This window comes from Thalassophryne amazonica, chromosome 20 (assembly GCF_902500255.1).
Source record: "Thalassophryne amazonica chromosome 20, fThaAma1.1, whole genome shotgun sequence".
Lineage (NCBI taxonomy): Eukaryota > Metazoa > Chordata > Actinopteri > Batrachoidiformes > Batrachoididae > Thalassophryne > Thalassophryne amazonica.
Genome location: NC_047122.1, coordinates 61,007,516 through 61,021,371, shown reverse-complemented (window position 1 = coordinate 61,021,371; position 13,856 = coordinate 61,007,516). Strand labels below are relative to the sequence as shown.

Sequence of the window (13,856 nt, the reverse complement as noted above, 5' to 3'; positions counted from 1 at the left end):
CCCTCTTTACCCAACGCGATGGGCGTTGATCAAATGTAATATTGACCATGGGCTAACTAGTCTCACTAGTCTCATTCTTGCACAGTAAATCAGGTTTTGAGAAATGCCTACTTCAGACAGGTTTACCATACAGTGCCAGGGCTCCAGGCTACCCCCAAATAGTTGCATTATGTGACTATTTTTTGAGACAGCGTGAGTATTTTTATTTTTTTACAACTTCTCGTGCACATGCAACCTGCAAATTTGACATGTTTTATTTTATTTTTCATGGTAATAAATGCGGAGTGAACCTGCTGGTGTAGGCCATGTGTATGTGTGTTGGAGGTGAGAAGAGTGATTCGTCAAGTCAGACAAAAGTAGCTGGAACACAAGTACAGTGGTCCCTCATTTATCACCGGAGTTATGTTCTAAAAATAGCCCGCAATAGGCGAAATTCGCGAAGTAGTCAGCATTATTTTTTACAATTATTATAGATGTTTTAAGGCTGTGAAACCCCTCACTACACACTTTATACACTTTTCTCAAACAGGCATGAACATTTTCTTACTTTTCTCTCGTGTGTAAACACTCTCAAAGTTCAAACCTTAGTAGAAAAATAAGACCAACCTGTTTTCAGGTCCAAACATTTGTTTGAAAAATAAAAATAGAACGTTTTCCTATAAATAATTATGAGGGCTTTTAGAACTAAAAAATTGAATTTTAACGATCAACCGACGAGGTTGGACACATAAGAAATTATTAATACTGACTCACCAGTATTTCACAGTTACTCTGATCGCACCTCTTCGTCCTGGCGCCGTGCCGCTTTCGCTCCTTTCTCCACTGAGTCACACCTCGGTGCAGGTGTCTTTTTCCGAGTGAAGAATACAGTTATGGGTAGTTGTTGGTGCTCTTTTTTCTTCTGGGCGAAAAGATTCTTATAAACAGACACACAGAACACAATGCGTGTGCTCTGCCTTCACGGTGCTGCGACTGGCCTGCTTGATGAGGATGCAGAACACAATGCGCTGTAAAAAAAAAAAAGCATGCAAAACTGGACTAAAAAAAATTTGCGAAACTGCGAGGCCGCGAAAGGTGAACCACGTTATAGCGAGGGACCACTGTATACAATAATGTTTCAGTGCATTACAGCAACAAGGGGACGACAGCGGCTGTGAGAGCACAGTCACAGAGTTACACAGAGAGAGAGAAGCCACTGCACAAATACACACAGATAAATAAGTAATTTGCTGTGACTTTGTCCTATTTATTTATTTTACCTATTAGATATAACAGCTAGCAGCTTTACGTGGCATACAAGGCGAGCTATTAGCGCTGTTAGCTGAGAGCGAGAGAAAGTCACGTACTGATGCTGTTATATGGTCGCCAATAGCCGTTTTACAGGCTCCGCTTACGCATCGCCGATAAAGCTCAATTTGCGACCGTATAACCATCATAAATGTTCGCAAATCACCAGATACAACAGGATTATTCCTTAATAGTAACTGCAATCCCAAGACAACAATGTTTCCAAGGGAAATGGCTGAGTGAGTTAATTTATTATTTAGGGTTTATCGTTAACAGTTAAAGCGAGAAAATGGGAATAATTCAGACTTCAGACAACTTTATTGATCCCTAAAATGGCAATTACATTTACACTCCAATTACCTCAGACATCAATTAATCCACAATTATTACTTGTTTAACTTAATAATGACACACATCAAAATTAAAGACAGCACATATACATTTGGTAAATGGATCGCATTTATGGTAAATGGACTGCATTTATATAGCGCTTTTCCATCTGTATCAGACACTCAAAGCACTTCACAATAATGCCTCACATTCACCCCGATGTCAGGGTGCTGCGATACAAGGCGCTCACTACACACCGGGAGCAATAAGGGATTAAAGGCCTTGCCCAAGGTGATTTTCCAGTCAGGTGGGGATTTGAACCCATGATCTTCTGGACTCAAGCCCAACACCTTAACCACTAGACCATCACCTCCCCCATTTGACATTGTTTATGCGCTCTAAACTTGAAGCAGTCCGTCATCCGAATTGAGGCAAAGTGGGTGAAGGCCGCAGCAGGAGGGGCCCGTGCCACCCAGCTTGGGGGTTGAAGGCTGCAGCAGTAAAAACCACGCTGCCTTCATGGTGGCAGGGAGGAAGCCAGGATGAGGGGAATGGCGAGAAGGAGGAGAGGAGAGGGGAGGAATGCAACCGTCCTTGCCGGAGTCCCAAGCTGCAATTTCACTGCTGCTAATGCTGCTAATTTCACTGCTGGATGATTAAAGGTTCGTTCCCCTAAATTTTCTACGTGTCCCAACATTTTCATTAGGGGGGAGCTACAGTGCTCCTGTCTTAAAAAGTTAGTCTGCAGTCCTGAATATCATACTGTTTGTATTTATTAATGATTGAAGTACATGACATGGAAAACAGAATATTTGTATTTAAAGAAGTCCTGATATTCATCCTGTTACTTATGAGCTCTTAAAATAGATGGACTGTGAGGACAAATGGCTGTAATCCCTAAATGGTTAATGTGGTATTTTTGTTAAACCCACCTGAAAGTCTCCACTACTAACACATCTTGATTGTTTTGTTTTCAACTCCATTGTGGTGATGGACAGTACAAAGGCAAACATACAAAAATGCTGTCACTGTCCTCATGAACCTGACGGTACATGTTTCCTGCCCGTCCCACCTCAACATGTACGAGTTGTTTGTTGGTTTTGGCCCTCACATTTCTTTGTAGTCTGGATGAGCCAGACAATAAGTATTTTTAAATGAAAGGGGGTCCTTGCTGTTTATATGTGAGTCAAATGATGAGTGTGCCTGCCGAGCAGGGGAAGGCAGGGGCCCACAGAAAGGATGGTGTTGTGTGCCCAGAAAGAGAAACCGTCTGCCGGGACAAGAGAGAGCTGTCTGTGAGAGTTCAGTTTTGGATACAGTGTAAGCAGTGTTTTAACGGCACTGAAATCTCGGTGAGTTCACTGTGTTAATGTGCATATCTGTATGTTTAGGAGAGAGGGCGGCTTGATGTTCTCTGGCTTTGGGCCCACTGCAGTTTGACTTTGTTACTTCCTGAACGGCCGTTAGACGCGTGTGTGATATGTTTAAATTTGTCCAAACAGATCGGTTGACGTACTGTTGGTGGCCTTATCCTACTATGGTCTTTTTTAAAAAAGTTGGCTCAGTGTGTGTGCGTGTCTCTGTGTGCAGTTGGCTGGGCCGCCCGCTTTAACGGACACAACTCAGATGATCCGAAGGGGGGGAAAACTCTCACCTTATGAAGCAACGTGACATAATGTGGGTCCTTTTGTCTCTATGGATGTGTGTACTTTGTTTTATCTCGTTTTTTGTCTGTGTGTTTGACGTTTGGCTCGGTTCCACTTTACAGTGTTTAGACTGCAATAAGATGTGGGGCAACCACAACTGTAGTGTGGTATTACATAGCCACATACTGTGTCTCAAGTGGAAGTCTAAGGCATTCTAAACACGCAAAGTATGTTTGTTATTGGGCTTTGTTTGTGCCTTGATCCCTCTTCTGTCTTCTGTAAATCTATTTTGTGTAGTCTGAGCCACAAAGTTTTGGTCTCACTCTCTCATTAAGCCCCCCATAAAAAAACATTAGTTTATCAAAAAAATTATATTATAAAAAAATAAAAAATAAAAAAATTGATGTGGGTCGATATTGGCATGCAGGCAGGGAGGATAAGCTAATGTTTTTTTGTTGTTTTGTTTTTTTAATGGGGCCTAGGTGGCAGTTTTTGTTTTGTTATTTAAGAATCAGCTAATGCGTGATATATGACTGTCTCAGGTTTGTCTGAATTTTTTTCATTTTTTATGGAAGGTCTATATGTAGATCAAAAAATCTTAAAAAAAAAAAAAAATATATATATATATATATATATATATATATATATATATATATATATATATATATATTGTATGTATACATACATATGTCAAGGTAGAAACTGCAATCTATATCTTGTCTGTAAACAGTAGGTCATATTGTGATTCAGATTCTGTATCAAATACTAAAGCAAAATAATGTTAACCACCACTTCTAAAGTACACTGAACAGTTTGTAAATACAACAATTTCCCTGAAACTTCAGTGCATAAATATAATTAGTGGTGGATACAAAATAAAAACAAACACAGTTTGAAGTATCCAGTAAAAACTAAGCAAAAATTCCAAAAATCCCTCACCGCCGTGTCCTGACTATATCTTTCACTCTGTCAGTCCCCCCAAATCCTCTTAGCGTGCTAAGCTAACATTAGCATTTACCTTTGTGTGTCACATTAATAATGCTTCTTAAGTGATCATCAATCATCTGTGGGACAAAAGGCTCACAACAGCATGAAAAAGTAAAGTTTCCAGATTTGGACCAAAAAGAATCCACCCTTTTCAGATTTCAAATCCCAGAAAACCTCAGAGAGGTCGCCGCGCTGTGAGATCTCAGTAACATTGAGAACTGTATTGAGACGCTCTGATCATGCTGCACTTTAACCGCTGCACACAGACAACAGCATTAACATTGCAACATAAAACTATTTTTATATTGTGCCTAAAACTCATATGAATATATTCTCTGGGTTTATAGATGCTGTTATTGCATTTGTTTTATATAAACGTGTGAGAATCACAGGCTGTCTCTCTGTTATTTTCAATGGGAGCTGCTGTGAGCTACGATCGCATCCTGATCATTTCGTTCTGGGGGAAAGTGAAGTTTGCTCTTTAACGTCTTGATTATTGTTCTTTACAACACTGTTTGTCCTCTTTGTTCAAGACTAATATATATATATGTCTGAAATTCAGTTTGCGTTTGTTAAATTCCACACAGATTAAACGTAGCAGACACGGATTATCCGTTATAATTGTTTTAGCAAGTTTTCAGGGTATCATGCATGCAGTCTCTTATTAACGTGATGAAAAGCATAAAAAAATACATTTTTGTAGTATAATATTCATTTACAATTGTCATCATGTGGATTCTCTATGTTGTTTTGACTGCAGCGACTCTCTGGCATGCAATGGATTATGGGATACATGAAAACCCTGGATGGCTTTATGAATGAAGTGGACCAACAGTTAGCCTAGCCGCTAACAGCTAGCTTTGCTGCTTCCTAAAGAACAGTTTAAAGTCCCATTATGAAACAGTCTGTTGCTGTCAAGGCTTTTTAACTTACGTCTCCAGTAATGTATGATGTCATTACGTTGTCAACTCAGAATATTGACATATTCAGGTTTTTTTGCCCTGGGATCAAAAATGATCCCGGATGACTGTGAATGGTGGTACAATGTGACACATCCATGCCGTTACTGTTCATTTTTTGGGGAGGGGCAGGGGTTGTTTGTGCTATTCCTTAAAATTTGGTTTAAAAAAAATCAGAGATGGTCTGTTGTATTAAAAGTTGTCATTATTGTTAATGTTGTATGAAAGTCAGAGGAAAGGTTCTACTAATATTTTGTTTGAAATAGTTAGCAATCTGATTATGTCAGTCTAGCAAACAGCTAAACATTTCAGCACGAGGGGTTTGGTGTAATTTAATGAGAGCTTTGTTGCTGTTTATGTATATTTATGAGGAGAAATCACAATGAGCAGAAAACATGTTGCTAAATCATAGCTTTGTCTGAGATGTTGGCTTAATGGCTCAGTCTCTGCAGAAGGAATCCATTCCTCATTTGGACAGCTATTTTATTGTAAACCCTGGATTAGCTGTTGAATGGTAAAACAGTGGGGTAATGTGATTTACTCCATTTATGAAGACTTTTTTCCTTTTACCTCTGGAAGGCAGATTCATGGGCTGTTATAGAAGAAATGCTATAGAGCTGTAAGGAGTTTGTACTCTTGCGCAATTCCCCCTTGTAAAAGCAGCTATTCATCAATGTGTTGAGATATGAGGGCTTGATCCAGAACCCTCCAGTGGGATTGCTGTCATGTGAGCAAGTTCAAGCATGTGAGCAAGGATTGGGGAAAAATGCATCACAACATATGGATTTTATTAATGACACCAGCTGGAAAAATAAGAGCAAGTTCCACTAAAGGCTGTTCCTACACCCTCAAGTAGTTATTATATTGTGATTCCGAGAGCTATAACTGCCAAACTAGTCTTGTTCAGATGTAACGCTGGTTCCCGCAGTGAAGTGTTAAGCAAAATACAATCCAGAAGTCTCAGGACATTTGAAATGCAAAGGAGAAATATAAGCTTGGAAAAGAAATTGTGTGGGCTTACACATCTTGTTTGCATGAATATCTGGGTGGATATTCCCTGAGATTAGCAGAGCAAGCGCAGGATTAATGCAGCCAGTGAGCGAGTTAGTAAGTGGGACCACAAAGTTGCCACAAATAACGGCGCAACATGACTCCATATTCAGTGATTACATATACGTTTTAATAGGTTAAGCCCAGCAAATCTCCTATTTTGGACCATGTTGGGTATTTTTTAAATGTTTTATTTAACATGTACAATAACACAACATCAAATAAAGGTAGGCAGGCCCAGAGTATTATCTAGAACATGAGGGTTGTTGAGTGAAGCAAGGTCCAAAATGCACCCCAGGTTAGAATACTTGTTATGTCCTCCTCCCTACACCCCTGCAAAATTTGAGATATTCAAGCAAATGTGGGGCCTTCTGGTGTCATCTTGGCAAAAAAAGCTATTAGTTTATCTTAATTTGTATTTAAAAATCCTAAACACATTTTTGATGTTTTTATGGCTCATCAATTCCACTTGGTGCAGCATTGCATTAGTAAAACTCTGACATAGTGTGAGATTGATTGAACATTTTAAATGTTAAATACATTATTATTATTAATAGTTATAATTAATATTTAATTTATTTATTTATTTAATTTAATAATAATTAATTAATAATTATTATTAATGATTATTATAAGGTGCATCACACAAACAACCCAAAAGCAAATTAAAATAAATTAAAAGCACAAATAAAAGATAGAATTAAAAGAGTAAAAGAAATATAAATATTGAAAGAAATAAAAACAATAACAACAATAAAAGCATAGTAACAGTTATGCTAACTAAACAAACTGGAGAACAAATGCGTCTTTAATTTGGCTTTAAAAGTGTCCACAGAAACTGGCTGCTTTATAAACGCTGGAAGACTGTTCCACAGAAAGGGGGCCCGATAAGATAAAGCTTGTTGCCCCACAGTCTTTTTATTCACCCTTAGAACACAAAATAGTCCTGCATCCTGCGCAAGGCCCGGGCCGGAACATAGGGTTTTATTAAGTCAGCCAGGTAGGAAGGTGCCAATTGTGCCAACAATTTTATAAGATCATAGGAGAACTTTAAAATCTGCTCTCACAGAAATTGGCAGCCAGTGAAGATATGCCAAAATGGATGTAATGTGGTCAAATTTCTTGCTTCATGTTAAAAGTCTGGCAGCAGCATTCTGACATTAAGATAGATGGGGCAAGAGGGGGATGCTTCCATCCCCTAATCCCTCTGGCTACCCTCCTGTACTGTCTCTTTTTCTAGATTAAAATAGATGCAGTGAGGAGAAAAATTTTATATCACTTGTGCCAGGCATAAGAAACAGACCTTATTTGAAACAATGGAGAATGAAATGTGTTTTTAAAGTGTGTTTCGTTGCAGCACTGACTATCACACTGATAGCAGATGGGGACTGTTAACGCTGCGCATTTACTGAACTGATTAAAGAGAGTGAGATTGCTGCACACTGTTGGAGATCTATGGGATCTGTATGAAAATAGACTGCATAGTTAAAGCAAAGGAGAGTGTTATAATAGTAATTTTAAAACATGCACCACAACTCTTCTGAAGCAACAGCGCTGTTTGCCTGCTTATCAGACCCTATTGTTGCAGAAAATTACCCATCAAATTTTAGTTTAGGTCATAGAAAAGATGGGTCGACAGGTCTCCAGATAATGCTTAGACTATCAAGTTCCTTGTGAAACCTTGTTGCTGATCACAGGGTCCTCTTGGCCATGAAGGTTGTTGTTGTTTATGCCTTAACTGCTACAGCTAATGGCCTCTGCCCTTCAGGCAGCAGTTGCTGAGGTTAAACAGGATGACGTGTGCCTGAGTCAGAACTGAGGGAGCATGTGTCACTGAGTCAGCCCGTCAAAAATCCAGCCTGCTTACACCGTGACAACACATGACACCGAGCGTGTATTCCCCTCAGTCACAGCAGCCGCCTCCGTCACACACAGGCGATCAGCTCTGTCAATGGGCCCATTGTAGTATTGGCAAAGTAATCACTGGGATTCAGTCATGAGTTTCGGTGTGAAGAGACGATAGTGCTTCATGCATTAATCAAGTGTAAGCAGAATATGGTGTTTTCAAATTTTTGATTGGCTTTGCATAATTGTTAGACAGAACTGTAGCTTTTTTGTCCTCTTTCTTGATAGCAGTGACATTGGACTGTATGCATGTTTCTTTAAAAAAAAAAAATTATATATATATATATATATCACCTTGTCCTTCTGCCTTTCTGTCCATGAATCTTGTATGTGCAGCGTTTAAGCCGGTTTGTGGTTTCAATGAAACTTCGCACACTGATGCCACATCCTATGAAGATGTACAGGAGGAAAATTATTCCGGTCTGACATGTTCTACAGGATATAATTGGTCTTTATGTAGTTATTTTTATTTATTCTAAAATACACAGTATTTTTATTTTATATGTCCAACAAACCTGTCAGGCTCTTCAAACAGGTCAAGCACTATATCATATATTTCATCACAAAAAAAAAAATTGTAAGCATGCTACAAACAGAGGCGTTTGGTGATGCCAATATCTGTGCAAGACAACAAAACTCAGTGTCTTTAGGGTCCTTGTGCTTCCTGTTTTTCTGTATGGTTGTCAGACTTAAACACTAACCAGTGACCTAAGGTGGCGAGTGGATGTCTTTGGTACTTGGTGTCTTTAGGGATCCTTGAGAACCACTGGAATGACTTTGTGTCAAATGCACAGTTATGTAAGGACACTCGGATGAGGAGTAATTGGCTGCTAACACTGGTTATCAGTCGACTTGTCAGCTGTGGGGAAAAGCTTGGTTGGTTCCAAGTCCTTTCCGTTCTTGTTAGCAGAGGTGCCCCAGTATCATGTACTGATATAATGCGCCCGGCTGTATATACAGTAGTGTTCAGAATAATAGTAGTGCTATGTGACTAAAAAGATTAATCCAGGTTTTGAGTATATTTCTTATTGTTACATGGGAAACAAGGTACCAGTAGATTCAGTAGAGTCTCACAAATCCAACAAGACCAAGCATTCATGATATGCACACTCTTAAGGCTATGAAATTGGGCTATTATTATTATTGCTTTTTTAGCAATCCTGTGAATCACTAAACTAGTATTTAGTTGTATAACCACAGTTTTTCATGATTTCTTCACATCTGCGAGGCATTCATTTTGTTGGTTTGGAACCAAGATTTTGCTCATTTACTAGTGTGCTTGGGGTCATTGTCTTGTTGAAACACCCATTTCAAGGGCATGTCCTCTTCAGCATAAGGCAACATGACCTCTTCAAGTATTTTGACATATCCAGACTGATCCATGATACCTGGTATGCGATATATAGGCCCAACACCATAGTAGGAGAAACATGCCCATATCATGATGCTTGCACCACCATGCTTCACTGTCTTCACTGTGAACTGTGGCTTGAATTCAGAGTTTGGGGGTCATCTCACAAACTGTCTGCGGCCCTTGGACCCAAAAAGAACAATTTTACTCTCATCAATCCACAAAATATTCCTCCATTTCTCTTTAGGCCAGTTGATGTGTTCTTTGGCAAATTATAACCTCTTCTGCACGTCTTTTATTTAACAGAGGGACTTTGTGGGGGATTCTTGCAAATAAATTAGCTTCACACAGGCGTCTAACTGTCACAGCACTTACAGCTAACTCCAGACTGTCTTTGATCATCCTGGAGCTGATCAATGGGTGAGCCTTTGCCATTCTGGTTATTCCTCTATCCATTTTGATGGTTGTTTTCCGTTTTCTTCCACGCTTGTCTGTTTTTGTTTTTTTTTTGTCCATTTTAAAGCATTGGAGATCATTGTAGATGAACAGCCTATAATTTTTTGCACCTGCGTATAAGTTTTCCCCTCTCCAATCAACTTTTTAATCAAACTACGCTGTTCTTCTGAACAATGTCTTGAACATCCCATTTTCGTCAGGCTTTCAAAGAGAAAAGCATGTTCAACAGGTGCTGGCTTCATCCTTAAAATAGGAGACACCTGGTTCACACCTGTTTGTTCCACAAAATTGACTAACTCACTGACTGAATGTCACACTACTATTATTGTGAACACCCCCTTTTCTACTTTTTTTTACTAATAGCCCAATTTCATAGCCTTAAGAGTGTGCATATCATGAATGCTTGGTCTTGTTGGATTTGTGAGAATCTACTGGTACCTTGTTTCCCATGTAACAATAAGAAATGTACTCAAAACCTGGATTAATATTTTTAGTCACATAGCACTACTATTATTCTGAACACTACTGTATATGCACCAGTTTAATTTTGCTGGTTAATATGTGCGTCCCTGCTAACTGTCAATGTTTTGTTTTCTGTTCAGTCTTGTTTGTGCCCTGCTGTCAATGAAACCTGTGTGACGCTGTTCCTCGTCACATCTTGGAAATGCTAACATTTAGATTTGAAGGCAGCAGTTTGTGTTTTCTGTGAAAACTGTAAGCACAAATAGCACTGTTGCGAGGTTCTTTTGCCTTTATTTAACCCGGTGTCGCAGACCAAACGGTCCCCCTAAAAAAATCGGTCCCCCCGATGATGCGGTTCACGGATTAACACCTCGTTTCTGCTTCAAACTGCCTCCAGTCATCATCTATCTCAGCAACAGATATCTGAATCATTTGTACAAAAATCATTTCCACAAATATTCAACATTATTTCATCATAAAAGACGGCGGACGCGATCAGAGCACTGCAGCTAAACAAGCTGCTAGCTGATGCGTTCACTACACGTCTGACATTTCAAAGCATCACAGAATTGCGCCTCGTTTCTGTTTAAAACTGACTTTAGAATAATTTAAGAGATTTTACCTTTATCATCTGATGGTTAATAATCCCATTAATCTATTTGATTGCTTTGAATGAAGAGACTCCATCTCAGATGTGCTGCTGTGGTCCCAAATAACACATGCACAGATGCAAAAGGCGGACTGATTTTTAGGGGCAGGCCGTTAGGTCTGCTACACCGGGAAACCCAACAAAGCATAATGCTGGAACAAAAACAAATGAACACACAAGGACAGACTAACTAACATTCTACAAAGAGCAAGCATTTAAAAATGAAAATTAAGGCTGTCTTCGCAAAACTGTTTTCATTAGTGAGATGGAAAAATAGAAGTTGGGAGTTGTACAGAGAGACAGTGGATAGGTTATGATATGCAGATGCATTTTTATGGGTTTTGAATTGATTTTTTTCCACCCTCTTTGTCCCTGTACAGATGGATCCCTCCCGAAAGAGCCAAAAGGAGATGTATCAAGTCAGATACCAGGTAACATCAATACTCACAAGCCTGTTTGTATTTTGGTGTTCGCAGTGACACCCATGTCATCATCACTGTGATATCTCAAACTGTCACATCTTCCTGCTCCCATTTTCTGTTGTTCTCCATCCTCCCCATCCTCTCTTCCCATTATGGATCACATTCCGCTGGGCCTGCTGCAAATATCTGCAGTGACAGGAACGGCTCCTTAATGAGAATGAGATGGGCAGTGTCTTTTTAAAAGTTATTTGTATTACCCCCTGCAAGAAAAACGTTTGTACGGTATATAGGAATAACGCCAGTCTGTCTGTGGGTCTTGTAGGCGCAACTATCCTTAAACCGTTTGGTGGATTTCAATGAAATGTCACACAATGGAAGCACATCATATGAAGATGTGCAGAAAGGAAAATAGTTCCAGTCTGACATCCTAAACGGGAGATAATTGAGGCCAAGTAGCAACGCTGCAGAGGCATCCTATTTTATTTCTATATTTTCTTATTAGGGTAATTTTAAAAAAAGGGGTAATTTTATTTTTCCTTCATATTTTGCTATTTACTTACATAATGATAAGCTAACTTGTTTCAAATAATGTCCAATAATCAGGTCAGGAATTATTTGAAATAAGTTAGCATCTCATTATGAATGCTAAAATATGAAAAAAATAAAATAAAATTTGCCATTTTTTTAAGTAGCCATTATTATTTCTCTCCTTTTTCTTCTTCTTCTGCTGTGTAAGTATTTGTCAGCCCAGATGACAGTGTGGTAAAAACTTGTATAACTTGGCACAGTGTTGTGATTGTTTTCACCAACTCATGTCTATAGCTCAGCACATCAGTGCCACCTAGGGTTGGTGATGTTGCCTAAAACTAATATCACTGTATTTTTCCCTTTTGGACAGTGATTGTATTATATCATGTTATTTCTGGTTTTGCACTTTAATAATTACCCTTTTTAAGCAAAAGTTTAATCTGCACTGTTTTCATTTTCAAATTTGCTCCTTCGGTGTTGCAATCTGGGTGAAAGACTTAATGAATTAAATAGTTTTACAGTTTTATATGTTTAAAAGGTCTGTAGTTATTTTCACTTGTGATTGTTAAGACTAAAGTGAGTCAGCAGCGCAAAAAGATTCTTGGCTCCAGTTCACCATTTCCATGACGACAATGCATTATTGTGAAAATTAGATTATATTGAGTTATGCCTATAGGAAAAGGCTTTTTAACTTGTATTTTGACTCACCAGAACAGTGGGGGGAGGTGGATGATGAATAGATCCACAAATCATCTCCATCTGTGGCTCTGATCACGGCCTTAATGCAGTGCTGATCAGAGATGCACTGAAATGTTTGTCAAACTCAAACACAATGATATTTGCCATTATTTTTCATTTTTTATTTCTGTTATTTATATTTGCTCTATTTAAAAAAATTTGGCCTAACGTGTGTTATGTATTGTATTATTAGTGTTGATGGTATTGCGCAGTCCATAGTACACTCTCACACCAGTAATGACTGTGACACCGGTGTATTTGTAATTGGTACAGTTGAACTTCAGATGAAGCATCACAATTCTATCAATATTGTGTTTCAGTTGTTCAAAGCTGTTATGTTCGTTCACTCATAACATCCAAACAGAATGTTAGGTCATACCAAACTTGGTAGGTGGGCTCAGCACACCATTGTGAGGAAACACGGTAAATTTTGTGTAGTTTGGCCTCTCGGAGGCGCTATAATAATCAAAAATGTGTTTTTGCTCAGAACTATTAATGCGTTTTATGTTAAAACACAGTTGTTGTCTCGTAATATGGATGGTGGGAAGCCTCAAGGCTGATACAAAACCAATTGTCATGTCAGTCAAAATCCCACAGCAGCTAAGGAAGGAAGTGAAGTCAACAATGCTTTGACATACCAGAACCAAATATGATACCTGGACTCAAGAACCAACTGAGAGAAGGTACAAATAATTGACAAATAATGAATGTTTATGAGTTCAGTGGTATGAATATTTCATATTTGTTCCATTGAAAGAATGTAAAAACTTCATTATTTGTTTTATATAACAGCTAAAATAGATCCTCGTCATTTGATATTAATTTATAAACAACAGAAAAGGGACTTACATTTTGGTGTTCCACTGTTGCTAAAGTCCAATACGAAGTTTAAATAGGAGTCCAAATTCTGACGTGTAGTCCGGTGATGCTGTGCATTGACTTCGTACTTCCAAAAAAAAAAAAAAACGCAGTTCGTGTAGTTCCTCAGTCCCTTCTTGTTTTTCTTTCGGCCGCTCCCATTCTGGATCACCACAGCAGAAGCGTGTAATGGTACCAAACGTATGGAACCAAATTGCACTCTAAATG

The 13,856-nt window shown here is 38.7% G+C and overlaps 1 protein-coding gene across 1 annotated transcript in view; it reads left to right on the top strand.

Moving 5' to 3' along the window:
* LOC117501582 (triple functional domain protein-like) overlaps positions 1–13,856 on the top strand; it is a 218,478-nt gene that overhangs the window by 77,714 nt on the left and 126,908 nt on the right. The window contains 1 exon segment of the mRNA XM_034160494.1: positions 11,463–11,513. Coding sequence (XP_034016385.1) covers positions 11,463–11,513 — 51 coding nt within the window.